Source organism: Oreochromis niloticus, linkage group LG23, assembly GCF_001858045.2.
Source record: "Oreochromis niloticus isolate F11D_XX linkage group LG23, O_niloticus_UMD_NMBU, whole genome shotgun sequence".
Taxonomy (NCBI): Eukaryota; Metazoa; Chordata; class Actinopteri; order Cichliformes; family Cichlidae; genus Oreochromis; species Oreochromis niloticus.
This window is the reverse complement of record NC_031986.2, coordinates 23945253-23969549: the sequence shown is the minus strand read 5'-3', so window position 1 is coordinate 23969549 and position 24297 is coordinate 23945253. Positions and strand designations below refer to the sequence as shown.

General features: G+C 43.1%; 1 protein-coding gene across 1 annotated transcript in view; it reads right to left on the bottom strand.

Annotated features, from left to right (window-relative positions):
* Window positions 1-24297, bottom strand: part of LOC106098971 (uncharacterized) — a 242365-nt gene that overhangs the window by 3729 nt on the left and 214339 nt on the right. The window contains exons 6-10 of the mRNA XM_019351513.2: window positions 4421-4852; window positions 3178-3441; window positions 2806-3060; window positions 2478-2726; window positions 2084-2341 (exon numbers count right to left, since the gene is read on the bottom strand). Of these exons, the coding sequence (XP_019207058.1) occupies window positions 2084-2341; window positions 2478-2726; window positions 2806-3060; window positions 3178-3441; window positions 4421-4852 (1458 nt within the window). The remainder of the gene's footprint in view (window positions 1-2083; window positions 2342-2477; window positions 2727-2805; window positions 3061-3177; window positions 3442-4420; window positions 4853-24297) is intronic.

Below are 24297 nucleotides of genomic sequence, written 5' to 3'. Positions count from 1 at the left end.
CAATGGCTGAACAAGCCTGGACTAAAAGACAGCACAGAGGCACTAACCATGGTCTACCACACCAGGCAAGACCCCAGCTGCAGGCTGTGGAAATATGCTCCCGAGAAAACGCAGCACTTAACAGCAGGATGGAAAATGGAGCTCCATAACCAAGTGGCTGGCATAGTATACAGAAACATCTGAAAGGACGTGCTTGCAGATGTGAACACTGCCCTAAGCACGATCCCCAACCATCATAATTTAAACCAGTGAGCTGATATATGCCACTGCCACAGTAATCCCAGTAGCACTTGGGTTGGAGCAGTTGGAGAAGAAGGCTGGAAGCAGAACTACAGTGTAGGTCATGCCACAGTCAACTTTCATTGTGCTCTGGGCTACAATTGCTTAATTCTTCTTTTTTTTGTCTTTTAACTAATGTATTTAATAAAGTAGTCTAAAAGTAGCCTCAGTAGTGTATTTTCAAATCTGTGCAATTTTTTTAGTTAGTATAAAGAAATGCTCTCTTTATATTTTCTAGGGGTGAAATTCCCTTAGGTGGCGTTGGAGCCACCACCATACATGGATGACATGAAGATGTATGCCAGAAATCAACTATCACTATAGTGAGGAAATCGGGACGTCATTCTGACTGTTTGTGTGGCCAAATGCTTGCAAAGAGAGGGAAGGTGATCCAGACTGATTGGGTGAAGCTACCAGAAGGCAGAATAGCAAATATACAGGACAGCTACAAGTATCTGAGTATTTCAAGTGCCAACATGAACCATGTTAAAGATGTATCCATCGCCAAATACCTCCACAAGGTAAAACAGAGGTGGAAAAGCCAATTGAATCATAGCAATAAAATCCAAGCTATCAATACATATCACCTGCTGGCTGTCAGACACAGGTCACAGCAAAAGATAAATGCCACTGATTTCAGGACATGAAAACTCATCACAATATACGAAGGTCCATCCATCCATCCCAAGTCTTTCACAGTCAACAGGTCCCAAGCTGCAGACTTTGTAAAGGTGACCCAGGGACTATCGCGCACATAGTAGCAGGATTTAAGATGCAAGCAGGGACAGCGTACACTGAGAGGCACAAGTGGCTGGGATAGTTTACAGCAGAGCTTCCCAAAGTGTGGTGCCCGCCCATTGCAGGGGGGGCGCGGTATGAAAAGGAAAAAAAAACCCAAAACGCTTGGACACTGCTAGCACGGGGCGCCCACACAAACGCAAAGCAGGAGATGAAGCATCACTGAATATGTTTCCAAACCAACTTCCTTCCAAGCCAAAGACTAGAAAATATGGTGAAGCATATCTTCCCTTTGGTTTCACCTGCACAAGTGCCACGGTAGGTCTCCTCTGGAGAATTAGTTTTCCCTTCGTCGGGAGCAGCGCTGGGCTCTCCAAATCACGGACGAACAGTATCCACACGTAAACGCAAAAAAAGAGTTTTAAAAAATCTCAGTTTTAGGTGATTCGAGATGCCGTTTACGTGTGGACGAAACAGCTGCGTTTTCAAAAATACCCGTATGAGTGTGGACATAGCGTAAAAGAGTTAGTAGTTTATTTTAACTGTAATTTATTCCAGATTACTTGTATTTGCTTAATTGATTACTAAATGTTTGAGGTGTGAAATAAACCGCAATAGAGTTGAAAACAAAATATGGGTGTGTGTGGTTGGAGGGTGTGTTTGTGCGCGCGGGTGGGGGGGGGGACATTTTTCTTGTAAAACAGGGGGGCCTAGCAAAAAAAGTTTGGGAACCACTGGTTTACAGGAACATCTGTGCCACATATGAAGTAGAAGTCCCCAAGTTTCAACTCAATTTAATTCTCAATTCAATTTTATTTATATAGCACCAACAACAGTTGTAACTTGAAATATTCTACACAACAGAAATATTCCCTTTTAACAGAAAGAAACCTCCCTTAGAACCAGGCTCAGTGAGGCCCTCGGCCGATCTAATGCATCCAAACTTGTGATCAGAATAATCATTCATCTCTGTAAAATCCAACATGGTTCAAGAACAACAGAAATATCTCTGTGTGGACTGAACTGACGCAGGTGCATCACAGAGAAACGAGCTCTAATATCTGACCTGAGATGAGAAACTTTGTCCAGCATGAAGAGGATGGACTCTACTCCCTCTGCTGGTATGGAGGTCCACAGGAGGTTCAGTTTGACTCCGTCTCCGTGTTTGAGGATGAAGATCAGAGCAGCACAGTCCACTGAGTCCAGCTCTCTGCTGCTCAGGTTGATCACATGACCAAGTGACCTCAGTAAACTGGATGCAGCGTGACTGTCACGAGCTCTGTAGAGCTCTCTGATGGAGCTCATCACAAAGCTGGGACTGGGCCTGAAAACAAACAGTTTATTTCCAACTTTGTTTAAAGGATCCATAAACTGCTGATTAAAGATGAGACAGCATTTCAAATCCTCCTGATTAAACAGCAGAAACTGTGTTTGGTAAAAGATCAAACTACATTCGGCACCTTTTAAACACAATCCTGTCCAGAAAGGGAAGCAGACGTGTGGTTTCCTCCTGTAAGAAGAGGTTCTTCCTCAGGTTCACAGTGATGGTCTGAGCTGACGACTGCTGCAGCAGATAGTGAAGAAGCTCCCAGTTCAGACAGCAGGAGGTCAGGTCTCCACCAACCTTACTGAAGAAGGACAACGTCAAGTCCTTGTCCTGGATTTCATGGAGGAGACACAGAAGCTGCTGGAAGCTCTCTTCACTCAGTCTGCAGAGACCATAAATATAAAATATGCTTTAAAGTAAAAATCTACATTTTATTTGTGATGTTCAGGAAAGACATTTACTTGACTGTTAGAGGACCATCATGGAGCAGCAGTGTAATCAGACCCTGAGCAGGGATGCAGGTCTCAGTCAGGTCTAACCGTCCGACTGTCCAGTATCTCAGCAGGGAAGCCAAACTACTGACAGCCCTCAACATTACTCTCTGTGATGGTCGGGCTTTCTTAGGCACAAGAGAAAGCTCTTCAACAGCCAGCGGACAGACCACTCTGCCTCTTCTTACCCACTGAAACAGGAGCAAGGACATGTCGATGGAAAGCCTGAAGATCACAGAGACAAAAGAGCAGAAATGATGAACACCAAGAACTAAAGATTTAAAGTGGACAGCAGATAAATGGTTTTTATAAGAACAAGAGAGTCATGATTTCACTTCCTGCCTCAGACTGTGTAGTTGTGTTGTGTGTCTAAAGAGGAGAGCGGCTCCTCTGGCAGACATCTTGCTGGGTGTGAGGATGAGATCCACTTTAGAGCCACACAGTTTGAGAACTCTCCCCACAGACCAGCAGCTTTTCCTGTGTAACTCTCCTGTTAACAGCAGCTGGAACCCCAGGAGCTGCAGCAGAGACTCCAGCTGCTGGGCCTCCTCTCTGGATCTTACAGACATGGATGTGCACACACTCTGGAAGAAGTCTGGATCACAGCTGAAACACAGCAAAGATGAAATGAGAAAACACAGGTGGACCTACTCACATTACCACAAACCACAACTCATTGATGAACAAGCTGATAAAACTAGTTTTGTTGTCATTCCATGAAAAATCAGGGTCTCTATTAATCAGGGGATTTTTTTGCACTTTAGGAAATTTAATGAAGAAATGCCCAACTTCCTCTTCATTAGTATTTTTGTTATAGGCCATCAAAGTATGGGTCCATGTTATTTTTTCTAGCATTTTGATCCTCATGACCTAAGAAGCACAGTAGATATTCACATGAAAATGTACAGTTCCTCACTTACTAAATGTTAAATTTGAAGTTCTGCTTACTCAGGGAAATACAGCCATCATCATTCAGTGAACGGGTGAGGACTAAACATGTATACAGCATGTACAAAGGTGTAGTTTGTAACTAACTTTGACTTGTCCATGTTTCATATTAACATTTAATCAAAATTCTGGATGGCTTTAGTAGAAATGTGAATTTCCCATTTGCCCCAATGTCTCCTCCTGTGTGCATCTGTCTGTGTGTTTTCAGAGGCAGAGCTTTGTTCCTGTACTTTTCCCTGTTAATGTGCCAGTGGTCCATTCATCAATTACTCACCTGCTGCAACACTAGCCAAATCACCCATGTTTTTACTAGCTAAATGTTCTAGCAAACACCTACTCCCCCTCCCCTATATTGCATTATCTGAGTTTGGTTTTTTTTTTATAATAAACTATTAACTAATTTCTGTGAACTTTAAAAAGAAATACAAATCAGCAGATTTGAGGTCCAGGTGAAAACATTTTTTTCAGATTTGAGTAAAAATAAGTTCTATGAAACATTTCAGGCTGTTTTCACATAGCAATAGGTGAAATAATTACTTGACCAATACATGTCATTTATCTACATTTTTACACTGTTAATCAAAAATTGATTATTTCCAAGACACTACTGACTAAGTACTGTATTGTTTCTATTTACCTGAGCTGTGAGATATAAGGCAGACACTGAAGAAAATTCCTCACTTCACTCTCTTCACGTGGGCAGCCTCTCAGCTTCAACTTTTTTTTCACTGATTGGACTTTAAGAATTTCCAGGAGGATGGAGGTCTTTCTTTCTGAGAGGTTAATGAACCAGACTGCAGGAGCTGACTGGAAAACTGACTGTAATGATGGAAGGACATTCAAGCCTGTTTTAGACTCATGGTCCTTCACATGGAAGCACAGATCCAGCAGGAAATTGCATTTATATTGAGCATCTATGTCTCTGTCAATAAAAGGGAATGTTTGATATCTGCACACTGATGATAACAGCTCCAGTATCTTCTCTCCTGTCTGCTGTTCTCTTTCTGTTGCGGCACAGAACAGATTCCCAAAGAATTTGGCTGCTTCATCTGCCAACAGAGTGAAGAAACTGGAACAAAAAGAAGAAAACATTTAGTGATGATTTGATTACAGCTGCCAACCACACATTGATGGCCCATGTGTGTTCTGCATATAATTAAACTTAATTCGAAACCTATTAGTGCAGAGGTTCCCAAAGTGTGGGGCCCGCCCCCTAGAGGGGGCGCAGAGCCATTGCAGGGGGGGGGGCGCGGTATGAAAAAAAAAAAAAAGAGCGCTTGGACACTGTGGACAAGTTTTTGACGGGGCTCCCACACAAACGCAAAGCGGGAGATGAAGCATCGCCAAATATGTTTCCAACCAACCAATAGAAAATATGGTGAAGCATATCTTCCCTTTGGCTTCACCTGCACAAGTGCCAAGGTAGGTCTCGCCTGCAAAATTAGTTTCCCTGCGTCGGGAGCAGCGCTGGGCTCTCCAAATCACGGACAAACAGGATCCCACATTCTTGATTTTTAGTTCACAAACACTTCTTGTAATGACTAACTACTCCTGACATTTTGGACATGTTAGCTCTTTATGCAGTAAAGTTACAGTGGGATGCAAATAATATCAGGCTGATCCTGCCGTAATTTGTTCCCCCGGTTCAAATCACGGACTAACAGTATCCCACAGCTGTTTTTGTTTTTGAACCCATTTTGCACAGAGAGGCATTTTTTGAAAAATGTATTGTGGCATACAGAGGAATCTCAACAAAGAAGCTCACAGAGAGATTGAGCTTGCAGTTCAACCCCAAACTGGTAGGGGGAGCTCTTTATTAAAACACACACACGTACCACACCGTGCTACAGAGGGTCAACAACCACAAGCCTGAACTCACTCATGGCACCACATTCTTTCACCAACAATAACTGTCACTGAAATCACACTGCAGCATAAACACAACATTCAAGGTAACAGTTAAAAGTAATGTAAACATAAGCAATAAAACAAGAACATGAAAACAGCAGCACATGTCCCAAGGCATGATGGGAGAGAACCAGCCGCTCCCCCAACACGCCACACAGCCCCCACCTGAGTGGTTAGCTGTCCCCAGCAACCGGCACATCCATAGCAAAGTCTCTGAGGTGTTGGGGAAGGCGACGGCGTCGTTGAGGACGTTCCGTGGGTCCCCCAGCCGCCTCTGAGGCCAGGTTGGGGGCCTGCAGTTGAAGCTGGGACCCTGGCTCCTCCCTGGGTGGACTCAAGGGCTGATAGGGTGCCAGGCGATCACGATGGAGTACGACCACCCTGTTCCGTTTGACCAGCCGCACCCTGTAGACCACATCGGACAGCCTCTCGAGAACAGTGCAGGGTCCAACCCACTGGCTCATCAGTTTGGGGGAAAGCCCTTTCTTCCTCTCTGGGCTGTAGACCCACACATGCTGACCTGGCAAGAGTCCTTCACCCTTGCAGCGGGTATCATAAGCTCGCTTCTGCCGGGAGCCTGCATCTCGGAGAGCCTGCCTGGTCAACTGGTGCACCTCCCGTAGCCGGGCGAGGAGGTTGTGGAGGTAGCCCAACCCGGGGTCCCCGCACACTTCCGGCTCGGGGGGGACCCAAACACCAAGTCCACTGGGGTCCGAAGCTCATGACCGAACATCAAGGCCGCCGGAGTGCACTTAGTAGATTCCTGGACTGCAGAACGGTAGGCCATTAGGACCAGGGGAAGGTGTTGATCCCAGTCACGCTGCTGGCGGGAGGTCAGGATAGCAAGCTGGGTGGCCAGGGTGTGGTTGAAGCGTTCCACCAACCCATCGCTTTGGGGGTGCAGTGGCGTCGTCCGGGTCTTCCTGATACCCAGCCGCTGACAGACCTCCTTGAACACCGCAGCCTCAAAATTCCGGCCCTGGTCGCTGTGCAGTTCCTCTGGTACCCCGAACCGGCAGAACATCTCGTTGACCAGACGCTCAGCAGTGGTAACAGCACTCTGGTCAGGGACTGCATAGGCCTCAGGCCACTTAGTGAAGTAGTCCATGGCAACCAGGACATAGCGGTTCCCCTGGTCCGTGGTGGGGAAGGGCCCCAGGATGTCCACACCAACCCGCTCCATGGGAGCCCCCACCTGATACTGCTGCAAGGGGGCATGAGAGCGTTGGGAAGGCCCTTTCTGAGCCGTGCAGGCATCGCACCGATGGACATGGAGCTCTACGTCCTGGCGACACCCGGGCCAGTAGAACCGAGACCGAAGTCGCCGCAGAGTCTTGGTAACTCCAAAGTGTCCTGCCCCGCCGCACCATGGACCAGCTGGAGGACCCTGGACCGCAACTGTTCAGGTACCAAGAGCTGGAAGACCTCACGGTGACCCCCGGGAGCCTGCCAGCGCCGATAGAGGAGGCCGTTTCGGCTTGTGAGGTTGGCCCATTGGGAGTAGAGAGCCTTGGTCTCGAGGTCCAGTGCAGATACTTCTGGCCATGATGGTCTCTGACCGGCCCCAATCCAACACTGAACCCGGGAAAGGGCAGGGTCTTGGTTCTGGTCGTGTTGCAGCCGTTGGGGATCCATGGCCTCCAGACCCTCGGTATCCCCTGCGGTGGACTGGACCTGAAGACTGCTACAATGCCCACCCGGAACAGAGTCATTCTCATGGCCGCCCTGTGGTGACGCGATCACTGAAGTCATGCCCTCCCGGTCCTCCAAGCGTTGGCAGTACCTGCACTGTTTTTCCTCACAAGGGCGTCGGGAGAGGGCGTCTGCATTGGTGTGGAGACGTCCCGCCCGGTGACGAACCTCAAAGTGGTAATCTTGCAACGTCTCCAACCACCGGGCTAGCTGTCCCTCCGGTTCTTTAAAGCTGAGCAGCCAAGTGAGGGACGCATGGTCTGTGCGCAGGAGGAACTTCTTCCCGTAGAGGTAGGGTCTGAAATGGCGGAGACCCAGGATGATGGCCAGCAGCTCTCGACGGGTGACACAATAGTTCCTCTCCGGTCTGCTGAGGGAACGGCTGTAGTAGGAGATGACCCGCTCCCCCTCAGGGCCTTCCTGCGACAGTACAGCCCCCACACCCGTGTTGCTGGCATCGGTGTCCACGACAAAAGGAAGCTGCAGGTCTGGGTATGCTAGCACCGGTGCCTCAACCAGTGCAGATCGGAGCCGATCAAATGCCACGGCACAGTCCTCACTCCAGTGGAACTCCCGGCCCTTCTGTGTGAGCTGGTGCAGGGGGCTTGCAATGGTAGCAAAGTCCTTGACGAAACGCCGGTAGTATGATGCCAGGCCAAGGAAGCTCCGCAACTCAGCAGTGTTGCCCGGAATGGGCCAGTCCTTCACAGCAGCCACCTTTGCAGGGTCAGTGGAAACCCCTGCTTCGCTGACAACGTGACCCAAGAAGGTCGTCTCCTTTCGGAAGAGGTGGCACTTTTTGGGGTGGAGACGAAGGCCAGCCTGGCGGATAGCATGGAAGACCGCAGTCAGGTTAGCCAAGGCTTTCTCGAAGTCTGTCGCGTGGACGAGGAGGTCATCCAGGTAGACCACACAGCGGTCGCGGGGAATGTCAGCCAGAACCCTCTCCATTAGGCGCTCGAATGTGGCTGGGGCATTGCAGAGGCCGAAGGGCATCACCTTAAACTGCCACAGTCCCTGGCCAATGGAGAAAGCAGTCTTTGGGCGGGCCTCTGGCATCAGCTCCACCTGCCAGTAGCCACTGCGCAAATCGAGGGAGCTGAACCAGCAGGACCCAGCAATGTCGTCGAGGGCATCATCAATCCGGGGCAATGGGTAGGAGTCCTTGCGTGTGATGCTGTTGAGTAGACGATAGTCGACACAAAACCGCCAGGTACCATCCTTTTTCCGAACCAGTACGGCTGGGGCTGCCCAGGGGCTGTTTGAGGGTTCTATGATGCCTGCCTCTGCCATTTCCTTGATCTTCTGCTCTGCTGCGGCACGCTTGGCAAGGGGAAGGCGACGAGGGCGGAGGCGGATGGGCCGTGCATCCCCAGTGTCAATGTCATGTTGTACCAGGCTGGTTTGCATGCAGTCCTCATCCTTGGCTGCAAAGATGTCGGCAAACAAGTCGAGTATCTCCCGCAGCTGCCGTTGCTGATCAGCCTGGAGACCCTCGCAGCTCCTCTGGTATAGGTCCTCAACAGCTAGCTTGGTCTCTGTGGACAGTTGCTGTACTGCTAGCGAAGGAGAGGCCCCTTCCGCCGCCAGCAGTGACAGGTCCTCAGGCTTCCTGACGCTGGCTGAAAAAGTGGAGGCAGGCAGCGGGACTTCCTTGGTGGTGTGGAGCTTCACAGCCTCCGTGCCCAGGTAAAGGATTGCTCGGGACACGTCCACTGTGGCCTCCCATTTGGCTAACAGGTCCAGACCGATGATGCATTGGTCCTGGATGCTGGCTAGCCAGAACTTGTGGTCAACAGTGCAGTTAGCAACAGTCACCGAGAGGGATCTTTCCCCCTTAACCTTGGCACGCTCCCCCGTGACTGTGGTGATGTGGAGCTGAGTAGGCTGCCAACCCTGCGGTCTTGGGCCGTCAGTACCAGGGAGGACTCCGGCCTGTACCAAGGAAAGCGTGGATCCAGTGTCTATCAGGGCTCTACAGGTGGTGCCGGCAAGGTCACAGTCCAGATACAGTCCCTGTGCCTGGCCGAGCCGGCCAACCCGCAAGTGTGATTCGGAGGACAGAGTGGTGGCAGGGGGCAGTTCCTCCGTTGTGCCACCCCGCCTTAGTTTAATGGCAGCTGGGGTGCCAGGCTTTGTGGGCTTGGTGCTGGACAGTAGCGTGCGATGTGGCCTGGTTCTCCGCACCGATGGCAGTTACCCCTGGATTGGCCTCCTGCTCGTCTATTCCCTTGCCGAGATCGCCAGGGTGGTGTGTTGGTGGTTTGGCGGGCCTCTTCCTCCTGGTCGCTCCTTTCGTAGTCTGTTTGGCGCACTTGGTGACTTATGCCAGGGCTGCGTGCACCTGGGCTGAGCACATGCTCCACTCTTTCGGCCTCAGTTAGAGCTGCCACCAGGGTTTCTGGTGCATGCAGACGGATGTGCTCTTGTAGTCGTTTTGGCTGGAGACCCCGGACAAAAGCCTGGAGAGCAAGCTCTTCTTGTGCTGCAGCATCAAAAGCAGGGTACCCTCTACGTGCATATAGACGTAGGTCGGCAGCATAGGCACCCAGACTCTCCTCTTGTCTCCGTGGGCGGCTAGCAAGTTTATCTCGGGCATCATCTGCATTTGTACGGAGGCCAAATCTGCTCTGCATTGCTCTGGCAACAGCAGGCCAACTTAAACGCTCTTCTGGCTGAAGGTCTGTGAGGATCTGCAGTGCCCTGCCTTCCAGGGCGAGGGCGACTTGGACAGCTGTCTCCTCTGTTGACCATCCATTTAGCTGAGCAGCCAGCTGTACCTGGATAAGGTAGGTCTCTGGAGGTGCTTCCCCATTATAGCGTGGCAGCTTCATGCTCCCCCGGACAGGAGCCCCTGATGGCAGCGGCGGCTGCACTGGATCCTGGAGACAGTTGGCGTTGTCCCCCTCGGCTGCCAGCAGTGAGGGTGTGCTGCTCCCAGGCATCACCATGAGTGGAGGCTGGCTGGCTGCTCGTGGTCTTGGAGCCTGCAGCATGTCTTGGCGGCCCCGACAGCTTCCCAGTGGGCGGGGCTGTGAGGTTCCATCTGGTAAGCCCCACAGATCTTCCAATGCCTGGCTTGCTGCTGCCCGGGGCTCTCCCTGCTTCTTCGGTCTGGCTCCATTCACTGCTTCCAGGCGAGTGATAAGCTCCTCAATCTTCCTCAGCTCCTCTTCCTCTTTCAGAATAGTGGCCATGCTCTTGGAATCCCACTTCTGACACCAATGTGGCATACAGAGGAATCTCAACAAAGAAGCTCACAGAGAGATTGAGCTTGCAGTTCAACCCCAAACTGGTAGGGGGAGCTCTTTATTAAAACACACACGTACCACACCGTGCTACAGAGGGTCAACAACCACAAGCCTGAACTCACTCATGGCACCACATTCTTTCACCAACAATAACTGTCACTGAAATCACACTGCAGCATAAACACAACATTCAAGGTAACAGTTAAAAGTAATGTAAACATAAGCAATAAAACAAGAACATGAAAACAGCAGCACATGTCCCAAGGCATGATGGGAGAGAACCAGCCGCTCCCCCAACACGCCACAGTATTGACAGCAATGTTGAATATTATTACACAGGAAAAAAAACAACTACACGTAAAATAATCACACCGTGACGCCTCTGCCTTTCTAAATGGAGGGACAGTAACTGCGTGTGTATATGTAAGCGTGTAAAACCTGAAGATAGTCAGATTAACAGTATTTTGTCTCTATCTGCCATTCTGCAATTCATCTCATGTAAACAATAACGTGGCGCACAGCGTGACGTGAAAAGAGGCACATACCTTTGACGTTGCGTGACGAACTCTGTATTCCTCGTCCACACGTAAACGCAAAAAAGGAGTTTTAAATAATCTCCGTTTTCGGTGAATCGCAACGCCGTTTACGTGTTGACGAAAAGCCCAAATGCATAGAAACAGCTGAGTTTTGAAAAATACCCGTGTGAGTGTGGACGAAGCGTAAAAGAGTTAGTAGTATATTTTATTACTACCTGTAATTTATTGCCGTTTACTTGTATTTGCTTAATTGTTTACTAAATGGTTGAGGTGTGAAATAAACCGCAATGGAGTTTGTAAACAAAATATGGGTGTGTGTGTTTGGAGGATGTGTTTGTGGGGGGGGGGGGGGGGGCGCGAACATTTTTCTTGTAAAAAAGGGGGGCCTGGCAAAAAAAGTTTGGGAACCACTGGATTAGTGGAACAACAACATCTACACTTTATATCTTGAACAACAGCAGCTTCACTTTGTCGTTTAGATGACACATGTGTAACCATCCTCCTTGTGTTGTCTCGATGCATCCTCAATCATCCAGGTAAGGAGATCCCAAAAGGTTCATTCTGATTCAGAATGAACCTTTCTGTATAGAATTTTTTAAAACTTTGAGCAGATGAATTATTCCAAAAAGCTCTTATAGTTTTCAAAATGTAAAATAATAATAATAATATGACGACACTACATCTGCAGGTGGAGACAAAAAGTAATAAACACCCTGTTATTTGATGTATTCACACATCATGGTAAACTCAAAAAGCTAAATACAAAATTTTCTGTTTACCAGTTTTTAGTTGCTCATCTATTAAAACAGAGTTTGTTAGTGCAACAACATGTTGAGTATGATTAATATATATTTCAATTTCAAAGCACCAAAGTTATGTAGAAAGTTGATGCTATTTTTTTTGGTTAAAATCCTGTTATTCACATCATTGCATTAACTGTCACTGCCATATGGGTGGAAATTGGCTAAGATGTTCAGGAACAATCCAGGAACCCCCCAAGTCACAGCTCCAAAATTGACACCTTCAATTCGAGCTACTTGGCCACAATGAAAAGAGTTATTTTTGGAAGAGTAAAGGTGAAGCTTTAATACCTGAGAACACTGTACTAACTGTCAAGCATAATGGTGGTAGTATAATACAATTAGGTCTGTTTTGCTGCCAATAGTACTGGTACATTGAATAAAGTGGACTGATAATAAATAATATAATAAAATAAATCCAAACTTGTGCATCCAAATCTTGTTTTTTTTCCCTTCTTATTAATCATTAAAGTCATCTTGTACAACCATTCCAGCTGCTACCTGTCAGTGAGAGAGGCCACATCCCTAATTTTAAGTCTTGACAAAATCCAAATGGGCAAGTCACACAACTATATCATACTCTATGATTAGGTAATGTGACACAGCACCCATCTCTGAAAAGATCCCGTGGTCTACAATGGTGAACTCAGCCATCGGAGAAATACTAGTAAAATAAAAAGTTGCTTTTCTGCACTGATTACAATCTCTGAGTCTTCATTTTGAGTCTTCAGATGTCTGTTATTTCTTTGTACTTATTTGCTTTCATCTTTCTGCATTCATCCGCCTATTTAAAATATTAAACTGCGGAAAAAGCTCCGACAAAAACAGTTTGAAAGTGGACAGCATAAAGGTTCATTGATACACATGTTGAGTGTCTGTAAACTTCTGACCACAACTGTAATACTGATGACAAATTATAATTTAATAATCTGTCAACTCATGAATTCAACACTTGGTGAATTTATTAGACTTCAAATACGTTTATAGCCCCTGGTAAAATTTCTGAACTTGATATAAGTTTTATATACCTTTCCTGAGTTGATGCGCTTTTTGAAATTTTTAACAATGATTGCTCTGTGACAAGATCCTGTAAAATTATTTTGCTATTGCAAACCTAATTTCTAACCAGGCAATGAGAAAAATATATTCAGTGTACAACTGTGCATAAACTGTTTAAGTAATGATTAACACCTGCCTTGGTCATTGATATAAGATAAAAATGGATACTGTAAATTATTTTGATGTGCACTTTATTTTTTCAAGACAAGATATTTTTTTCTGTTCTGTTGCTTCAACCATCCACCTCTGTGATCTGCCCTTACGTTTTCTTTTTATTATATTTCCATTTTGACTTTATGTGCTCTAAATTTTAATCACAGCTGATTGGGAACAACCAACACTTTGCCAAGGCAGTAGAGCTTCATAAGCTCTACAAAACTCTCTTTACTAACACAATATTTTGCATATTTAGATGTGTGGAGATTTGTTTTAGTAATCCAAATTACAATGTGATTACACGTTTTGTTTGTCTTCAACACTGAGTGATTCCATAAAACACTCCTCTACTTTATATGGAAGGAAGTCTACTATAAATACAAATAACTGAATGATTCTTTGGAAACAGTTTTATACAGTGTTATGTCACACATGTGATTTGCATGTTTGCTACAAATGAAAAGAGTTGAATAAAAAGCTTCCAAGAGTGGTGATTCAAGAAACCTTTGTTTTATGACTCATTTCAGGGAAAATTTGAAGCAAAAGAATGGATGAAAATGATGTAAAAGAAAAACTGTCATAACTTTTTATTGTTTAAAAGGGTATCTGTTCTGATGCTGTGTGAATTGTATGAAGAAGAATTCATTTACCTGAGCTGTGAGATATAAGGCAGACACTGCAGGAAACTCCTCACTTCACTCTCTTCATGTGAGCAGCCTGTCAGCTCCACTTGTTTCTTCTCTGGTTGGAGTTTCAGCACTTCCAGGAGGATGGAGGTCTTTCTCTCTGAGAGGTTTATGGACCAGACTGCAGGAGCTGACTGGAAAACTGACTGTAATGATGGAAGGACACTCAAGCCTGTTTTAGTCTCATAAGAGTACAGGTCCATGAGGAAGTCACACCAATACTCTTTAAGAGGACTGTTTTTGTATGTGCACACTGATGATAACAGCTCCAGTATCTTCTCTCCTGTCTGCTGTTCTCTCTCTGCTGCTGCACAGAACAGATTCACAAAGAACCTGTATTTTTCATGGAGATCTGACCTCAGAGGAACAACACTGGAAAAATAAGAAGGAAACATTTAGTGATGATTTGATCTGAGCTGCATAAACACAACCACACACTACTGATGGACTCCATCTTGTCCATGTGTGTCCTGTATATAATGAAAGTCCATTTTAAAGCCATCTTCCATCAGAGCAGCTGAACATTGTTTTTAGACTGTTACTGACTCACAACACAAACACTAATCCTGTGTGTGAAATCACTGCGTGCTGAACTGTAACTGTCATTTTATTTGCTGTCTGACTTTAGAGAGTAAAACACTAAATATCAACAACATAGAAACACAGAGTGGAACAACAACATCTACACTTCATATCTTGTACAACAGCAGCTTCACCTGCTGCTCAGATCAAACACAAGTGGAAATCACACATATTCTGCACATCTTCATGTGTTACAGGATTAAATTTAAGGGGCTGGCTGTAGCTCAGGAGGTAGTGCTGGTCATCACCTAATTGGAAGGTTGGGGGTTCGATCCTCCAGTCTACATGCCAAGTATCCTTGGGCAAGTTACTAACCCCAAGTTGCTCTCCAATGCATCCATCAGAGTGTGAATGTAGTTAGACAGCAGTCAGTTTACAGTCAGTGATTGGGTAAATGTGACATGTTGTATAGAGCGCTTTGAGTACTCCGGGAGAATAGAAAAGCACTATATAAGAATGAGTCGATTTACCAGGATATAACTAGTTCACACATAGTAAGTGCTCTTTTCTTTTTTACGAACTTGAATCTGACATGATATTCCAAAATCCATCAGCAATGGTGATTTACAGTGTTTCTGAACATTCAAGAATTATTTTTTATCTTTAATGATGATGTTTCAACATGTTGTTGTTACTGAGCTACATTTTTCTCATTAATCACATTATTTCAAATATTTTCATACAGGGAGAAGATTATCGCGTTTCAGACTCTTTCAGTCAAATAGTTCAAATAATAAAATCTGTGTACTCCACACTCTTCTGAGATTCACTTCTTCAGTCACACAGTGATCTTCATTAACTTAGATTAGCTGGTAACAACTCACTGAAACACAACTGATTTTAAACATTCAAAATATATTACTGATTACAACTATAAAATTAAATAGATTAAATAAAACAATATTTTGAAAATAAAAGATTACTTTTTTATATATGGTTGAAGAACATGTCATAAGGATTCAGTTTTTTTGAACTGATCACACATACATCTATAATATCAGGTTCAAGGCAACAAAGTAGTGAAAATAATTAAATAAGCACAGTGCTGTGCAGAAAACAATGTTTCCCTGTGATATTAGGTACAGTAGAAATATAACTGAAACATGGACTCCAAGTGGATGAAATCAAAATGTGTAAACAGAAATATTGGTGACAAAAATATAATATTAAAATATTAAATTGTATCATTACAGTAAATTGCTGGAAATTAAAATATTTTTTCCACTGAGTGAGTTCATTTACCTGAGCTGTGAGATGTAAGGCAGACACCGAAGGAAACTCCTCACTTCACTCTCTTCATGTGAGCAGCCTGTCAGCTTCACCTTTTTCTTCTCTGGTTGAAGTTGCAGCACTTCCAGGAGGATGGAGGTCTTTCTCTCTGAGAGGTTTATGGACCAGACTGCAGGAGCTGACTGGAAAACTGACTGTAATGATGGAAGGACACTCAAGCCTGTTTCAGGCTCACGGTCCTTCACATGAGAGTACAGATCCAGCAGGAAATCAGACACATAAGAATCATCCGTGTGTCTCTCATGAACAGGGAATGTTTGATATGTGCACACTGATGATAACAGCTCCAGTATCTTCTCTCCTGTCTGCTGTTCTCTCTCTGCTGCTGCACAGAACAGATTCACAAAGAACCTGACTGCTTCATGAAGACGTGACCTCAGAGGAACAACACTGGAAAAATAAGAAGGAAACATTTAGTGATGATTTGATCTGAGCTGCATAAATACAACCACACACTACTGATGGACTCCATCTTGTCCATGTGTGTCCTGTATATATAATGAAAGTCCATTTTAAAGCCATCTTCCATCAGAGCAGCTGAACATTGTTTTTAGACTGTTACTGACTCACAACACAAACACTAATCCTGTGTGTGAAATCACTGCGTGCTGAACTGTAACTGTCATTTTATTTGCTGTCTGACTTTAGAGAGTAAAACACTAAATATCAACAACATAGAAACACAGAGTGGAACAACAACATCTACACTTCATATCTTGTACAACAGCAGCTTCACCTGCTGCTCAGATCAAACACAAGTGGAAATCACACATATTCTGCACATCTTCATGTGTTACAGGATTAAATTTAAGGGGCTGGCTGTAGCTCAGGAGGTAGTGCTGGTCATCACCTAATTGGAAGGTTGGGGGTTCGATCCTCCAGTCTACATGCCAAGTATCCTTGGGCAAGTTACTAACCTCAAGTTGCTCTCCAATGCATCCATCAGAGTGTGAATGTAGTTAGACAGCAGTCAGTTTACAGTCAGTGATTGGGTAAATGTGACATGTTGTATAGAGCGCTTTGAGTACTCCGGGAGAATAGAAAAGCACTATATAAGAATGAGTCGATTTACCAGGATATAACTAGTTCACACATAGTAAGTGCTCTTTTCTTTTTTACGAACTTGAATCTGACATGATATTCCAAAATCCATCAGCAATGGTGATTTACAGTGTTTCTGAACATTCAAGAATTATTTTTTATCTTTAATGATGATGTTTCAACATGTTGTTGTTACTGAGCTACATTTTTCTCATTAATCACATTATTTCAAATATTTTCATACAGGGAGAAGATTATCGCGTTTCAGACTCTTTCAGTCAAATAGTTCAAATAATAAAATCTGTGTACTCCACACTCTTCTGAGATTCACTTCTTCAGTCACACAGTGATCTTCATTAACTTAGATTAGCTGGTAACAACTCACTGAAACACAACTGATTTTAAACATTCAAAATATATTACTGATTACAACTATAAAATTAAATAGATTAAATAAAACAATATTTTGAAAATAAAAGATTACTTTTTTATATATGGTTGAAGAACATGTCATAAGGATTCAGTTTTTTTGAACTGATCACACATACATCTATAATATCAGGTTCAAGGCAACAAAGTAGTGAAAATAATTAAATAAGCACAGTGCTGTGCAGAAAACAATGTTTCCCTGTGATATTAGGTACAGTAGAAATATAACTGAAACATGGACTCCAAGTGGATGAAATCAAAATGTGTAAACAGAAATATTGGTGACAAAAATATAATATTAAAATATTAAATTGTATCATTACAGTAAATTGCTGGAAATTAAAATATTTTTTCCACTGAGTGAGTTCATTTACCTGAGCTGTGAGATGTAAGGCAGACACCGAAGGAAACTCCTCACTTCACTCTCTTCATGTGAGCAGCCTGTCAGCTTCACCTTTTTCTTCTCTGGTTGGAGTTGCAGCACTTCCAGGAGGATGGAGGTCTTTCTCTCTGAGAGGTTTATGAACCAGACTGCAGGAGCTGACTGGAAAACTAACTGTAATGATGGAAGGACACTCAAGCCTGTTTCAGGCTCACAGTCCTTCACATGGGAGTACAGATCCAGCAGACCAGCACACTGGATCTCTGCGTCCATGTACCTCTCATGAACAGGGAATGTTTGATATGTGCACAGTTTTAATAACAGCTCCAGTATCTTCTCTCCTGTCTGCTGTTCTCTCTCTGCTGCTGCACAGAACAGATTCCCCAAAAAAGTGATTTCCCTAGTCTCCTCAGGATAAACACTGGAACAATAAGAAGGAAACATTTAGTGATGATTTGATCTGAGCTGCATAAACACAACCACACACTACTGATGGACTCCATCTTGTCCATGTGTGTCCTGTATATATAATGAAAGTCCATTTTAAAGCCATCTTCCATCAGAGCAGCTGAACATTGTTTTTAGACTGTTACTGACTCACAACACAAACACTAATCCTGTGTGTGAAATCACTGCGTACTGAACTGTAACTGTCATTTTATTTACTGTCTGACTTTAGAGAGTAAAACACTAAATATCAACAACATAGAAACACACAGAGTGGAACAACAACATCTACACTTCATATCTTGTACAACAGCAGCTTCACCTGCTGCTCAAATCACACACGTGGAAATCATAATTATTGTACACATGTTCATGTGTTATTAGAGTAAACTGAAAAGGATGCTAGTTCATCTGTATAGTAACGATTTGTTTAATTTTTTTACTTAAAGCTGGTGAGATATTCTACAAAGCAATGTCAGTTTTGTCCTTCAGTTTGTCAGTACTTATAAGAAGTATTAATATTTGCTAGCAAACAGGACCCATACAAACGTGATACAATGATTATAGTAAGATGATTTGATACATTGCACTGTGACACACCAATTTAATTTCCAATTTGTGATGAAATAAACTGTCAAATATATTTTTATAACATAGAAATATGTCACTGAAAAAAATTAAAGATATAAATAGTTCACATATTGTTAGAGTGAATTGTTAAATGTTTGTCATTTTTATTCTTACCATTTGTACTTTAACTGTGTGTTGAAAGGAATTCTTTTGTTCTCCCCTCCCCAGATTCTCGAGGTTCTGAGTGGGGGGCTGTAGTGTTTTATCACAGGCAACATCCTTGTGAAGGTCTGTTTGATGTGGTAAAACTTCCTGCCCTTTGTATGGCTTCACTGTGTTATCTAGGGTGAACCATAGATTGGGTGTGGGGAGGTTACCCTCTTTATGACCTAGGATGTTGTTCCTGCTTTATGACCCTTTTGGTCAGCAGCTTACACACACACACACTGTCAAAGAATCGTTTCAGCAGGCAAAGAAAGACACAACTCAAACATGTATATACATGGGTGATCTCAGTGGAGACTCACACTGAGACATCAGTTCCCTCTGTATTTATACACTGCTCCTTCCTAAAATATGTCAGGTCGGTGCCCCTTGTGTGTAAAACAACTCCTTACAAGGTGATAAGCATGAAACATATTTAAACTGTTAAAAATAGTAACCGGTCAAACTTATCTCAGCAAACTCAGCAAGGGGGAGGCACCTGTGGTATTTCCTCATGCAAGCTTTGTCATGAAACACAGTAAAATAGGAGTTTTAAATGAAGCTAAACAACTAGGGATTTTTAACTACAATAGAGCAGAATACATATAAAAATCCTTTAACACACACACACACACACACACACACACACACACACTTACAAAACCACAGGCAGGGTATTCCTTGTTCACATGTATACCCATGTAAGCCGTTATATGTTAATGACCCTATGCATATTCAAGTAACCACAATAAAGGGAGTGCTATGGGGAACCTGGCTGAGAGTCTGATGGAGGTCAAGTAGGTGGAACGACACTTGGCTCCAGGCAGGCCTCCCTCATGCATGAGTAACACAAAGAACGTTGCCTACTTGTGTCTTGTTCTTGCTGTGTAGCAAATTGTCCTGAACGTTCCAGCGAATAGGTTTACGCTACAAACCTATCACATATAGTAACAGCTCTTTTCTTTTTTATGAACTTAAATCTGACATGATATTCCAAAACCCAACAGCAGTGTTGATTTCCAGTTTTTCAAAACTAGTATTTAGTATTAATTTGATCTTTCATGATGATGTTTCAACATAACTGTGTTGTTGTTACTAAGCTACAGTTTTTCTAGTAATCACATGATGTCATTATTTTCATACAGGGAGAAGATTATCACATGTTTCAGACTCTTTCAGTCAAATAGTTCAAATAATAAAATCTGTGTGCTCCACACTCTTCTGTGATTCACTTGTTCAGTCACACAGTGACTTTCATTAACTTGGATCAGCTGCTAACGACTCACTGAAACACAACTGACTTTAAACTTTGAAAATATATTAATCAATGTGAGCATCTGGAAACTAACAAATTACTTTTTTATAAGAGCTTGATGAATTGATAACAAGGCTTAATTTTTATGAAGTGATCACACATATTTAAAATATCAGCCTTCAGAGGAACACAGAACTAAAAATAATAAAACAAACACAGTAGTGTACAGAGAACAATGTTTCCCTCTGAAATTAGACAGAGTACAAATATAACTGAAAAATTACCCAATGTCTGAAAAAATCACAATATCTAAAAAACAAACAAACTCAAAGACAAGAATATTACATTCAATTTTAAATCATACAATAACAGTAAACTTTCTGGAATTAAAAATTTTTGTACTGTTTGAGTTGATTTACCGCAGCAACGAATCAATGAAAATGATGAAAAAAACTGTTGTAACTTTCTTTGTTTAAGATGTTATCTGTTCTGATGCTGTGTGAATTGTATGATTCATTTACCTGAGCTGTGAGATATAAGGCAGACACTGCAGGAAACTCCTCACTTCACTCTCTTCTTGTGAGCAGCCTGTCAGCTCCACTTGTTTCTTCTCTGGTTGGAGTTTCAGCACTTCCAGGAGGATGGAGGTCTTTCTCTCTGAGAGCTTTATGGACCAGACTGCAGGAGCTGACTGGAAAACTGACTGTAATGATGGAAGGACACTCAAGCCTGTTTTAGTCTCATAGTCCTTCATATGGGAGTACAGATCCAGCAGGAAATCAATTTGAACTTCTTCGGTTTCAATATCGTCCATGTATCTCTCATCAAAAGGGAATGTTTGATATGTGCACACTGATGATAACAGCTCCAGTATCTTCTCTCCTGTCTGCTGTTCTCTCCTGTCTGCTGCACAGAACAGTTTCAAAAAGAACCTGACTGCTTCATGAAGACGTGACCTCAGAGGATAAACACTGGAACAATAAGAAGGAAACATTTAGTGATGATTTGATCTGAGCTGCATAAACACAACCACACACTACTGATGGACTCCATCTTGTCCATGTGTGTCCTGTATATATAATGAAAGTCCATTTTAAAGCCATCTTCCATCAGAGCAGCTGAACATTGTTTTTAGACTGTTACTGACTCACAACACAAACACTAATCCTGTGTGTGAAATCACTGCGTGCTGAACTGTAACTGTCATTTTATTTGCTGTCTGACTTTAGAGAGTAAAACACTAAATATCAACAACATAGAAACACAGAGTGGAACAACAACATCTACACTTCATATCTTGTACAACAGCAACTTCACCTGCAGCTCAGATAAAAAACACAAGTGGAAATTGCATATTTAAAAATATTTATTGTGTAATTAATTGCGTTTGCTTTATTTTTATCATTTTGTTTTGTTGTAAGTGCTGCTGGAAGATAAAGAAATACAAATTTAAAAAAATAAATAAATAAATAAAATAAAACCAAACACGATATAGTTTTTAAAAATATATTAACTTAATCGTGTTTGGTTTATGATGTGCTCTGTTTAAAGAAAAAAAAACATTTTAATCATGTAAAGTACAAGTCATTTACCTGAGCTGTGAGATATAAGGCAGACACTGCAGGAAACTCCTCACTTCACTCTCTTCATGTGAGCAGCCTGTCAGCTCCACCTGTTTCTTCTCTGGTTGGAGTTTCAGCACTTCCAGGAGGATGGAGGTCTTTCTCTCTGAGAGGTTTATGGACCAGACTGCAGGAGCTGACTGGAAAACTGACTGTAATGATGGAAGGACACTCAAGCCTGTTTTAGATTCGCACTCCTTCACATGGGAGCACAGATCCAGCAGGAAATCAGACTGATACGCCATTTTTTTGTAGTCATCATCTGTGTGATTAAAAGGGAATGTTCCATATCTGCACACTGATGATAACAGCTTCAGTATCTTCTCTCCTGGCTGCTGTTCTCTCTCTGCTTTTCCCAGCATTAAATTGGTTTCAGTGGAGCGTAAAAATGAAGAGGAGAAACTAAAACAAGAATTGAACATTTTGTCATAACATCAGAAACATAGATGACTATTATCATTTACAACCACTCTGTTATAACTATTATTATATCATGCAAGGAATTATGTTTGATCTTTGAAATGTACACACAGTAAAAAGCGGTAGAGAAAAAAAACAAAACCATCACATTACTGGTTCTAGTGAGTACTAGAGATGTGCTGATTTAAATTTTTAATGGACAGTCTTAGATTTCTAATTGTTTAAGTCTGACCCCCAAAAGTTGATTCTGTTCATCTGGACGTAGCGTTTTCAGTGGAAGTAACGTTTCCTCACTCATCCAAGTGACTTCTTCAGTCTCAGCTGATTGCATGGACTGCATGACCATTCATCAACAACCACTGATCAATGCCTATGAGGGAATGGCTGCAATCACAGCATTGTAAGATGCCGAAAGATGTACCCTTAGGCCCCCTCCTCGATTCAGAGATGGTCTTTACCTTTTCACATGTGTACACATGTGTACATCCTCATCATTGAAAGAGTGTCCACTGGCCTGTAGGTGTAAATAGACTGCAGTGTCCTGGCCTAACGAGGTAGCTCTTCTTTGTTGTACCATCCGCTTCGCCAGAGGTTGTTTGGTTTTCCTGATGTATAAATCCTGGCAATCCTCCTGGTACTTAACAGCGTACACTATATTACTTTGAATCGAGGAGGGGGCCTAAGGGTACATGTTTCACAATCTTTAAATGCTGTGATTGCAGCCATTCCCCAACTCTCTGTGAATGATACTCATGGCCATTGATCAGTGGGCTTTGATCAGTGGTTGGTTATCAATGGTCATGAGAATTTGCACATTAGGCAGCTGGATAGTGTAGTGGTAAGACTACACACCTTTACACCCCCCCACGCCCCATGCTAAACCCAAGCCCTTGAATGGCGCGACTACGTCTGCAGATCGGACACAAGCATTTAACTACGTGTTCATTATATCTTGTACTGTATGTATGACAAATAACATTTCTATTAATGATCAAGGAACTGACCTCTCAGCCCATTGTTCCTTCAGTGCAACTAGTTTCAGTCATTATGCAAATATACTGTTTATAAGATTGGGGAAACCTGCAGTCAGCTGAGACTGAAGAAGTCACTTTGATGAGTGACAAAACACTTCTCCCACTGAAAACACTACGTCCAAATGAACAGAATCAACTTTTGGGGATTTACTTATCTGGTAGATTGAGAATGCATCAAGATGTTTAAGTTTGACTTGCCAATTTGATGTTTTGCTGATTATGATTTATTTTCTTTTTAAGAACAGTCACTGAGAGCAAGTACAAACACATTTCTACTTTTCATTGACGTAGAATTTTGGTTTCATAATAAAATTAATTATTGAACTTTACAATGTTCCCCAAATGCACTGAGTTACAGCATCTTCTCTCATCCTCATGAGAAATTGCCCTGAAAGTCCAAATAATAATTCACTGAAAATGAGTTGCTGTAGGATTACTCTCAGCTCCTTGGACATATTTTACCTGAACAAACAAAAGCAGCTGCAGCAGATTTATATATGAAAAAAAAGATCAGATACACATTTTCACTATGTTGATAACTTATAAAAGATATATATACATTAATGTATTAATTGCTGCTTTGTGATCAGCTTGTGGCAGCTGAGTGTGTCATGAAATGAGATTTAACAACTTTGGTAACATGAGCAGGTGTTACATAAAAAGTAACACCTACTCAGTAAAGTGTATTTTGGGTTGAGACAGGTTATCAGTTTTCTGAAGCCTCTGTCCTCATCTATGGAGAACGGCTGATCAGCGATTACCGATGATAATTCTATAATTTTGCTTTTAGTTGCTTTGGTCTGTTCACTGCTCAAACCAAGGAAAGATAGAAGGGCCACTGGCTTGTAACCAGCTCTGGCTAGCTGTAGTTTCAGCATATTAGTTCAGGGGTGTCCAACTCCAGGCCTTGAGGGCCAGTATCCTGCAGGTTTTAGATATCCCCCTGGGTCAACACACCTGAATCAAATGATTAGTTCATTACCAGGCCTCTGGAGAACTTCAAGACATGTTGAGGAGGTCATTTAACCATTTGAAGCAGCTGTGATGGATCTAAACCTGCAGGACATCGGCTCTTGAGGCCTGGAGTTGGCCATCCCTGTATTAGTTTTTAGTTTCTTTAAACAAGCATGTTCAGCTGGGTGAAGGTATT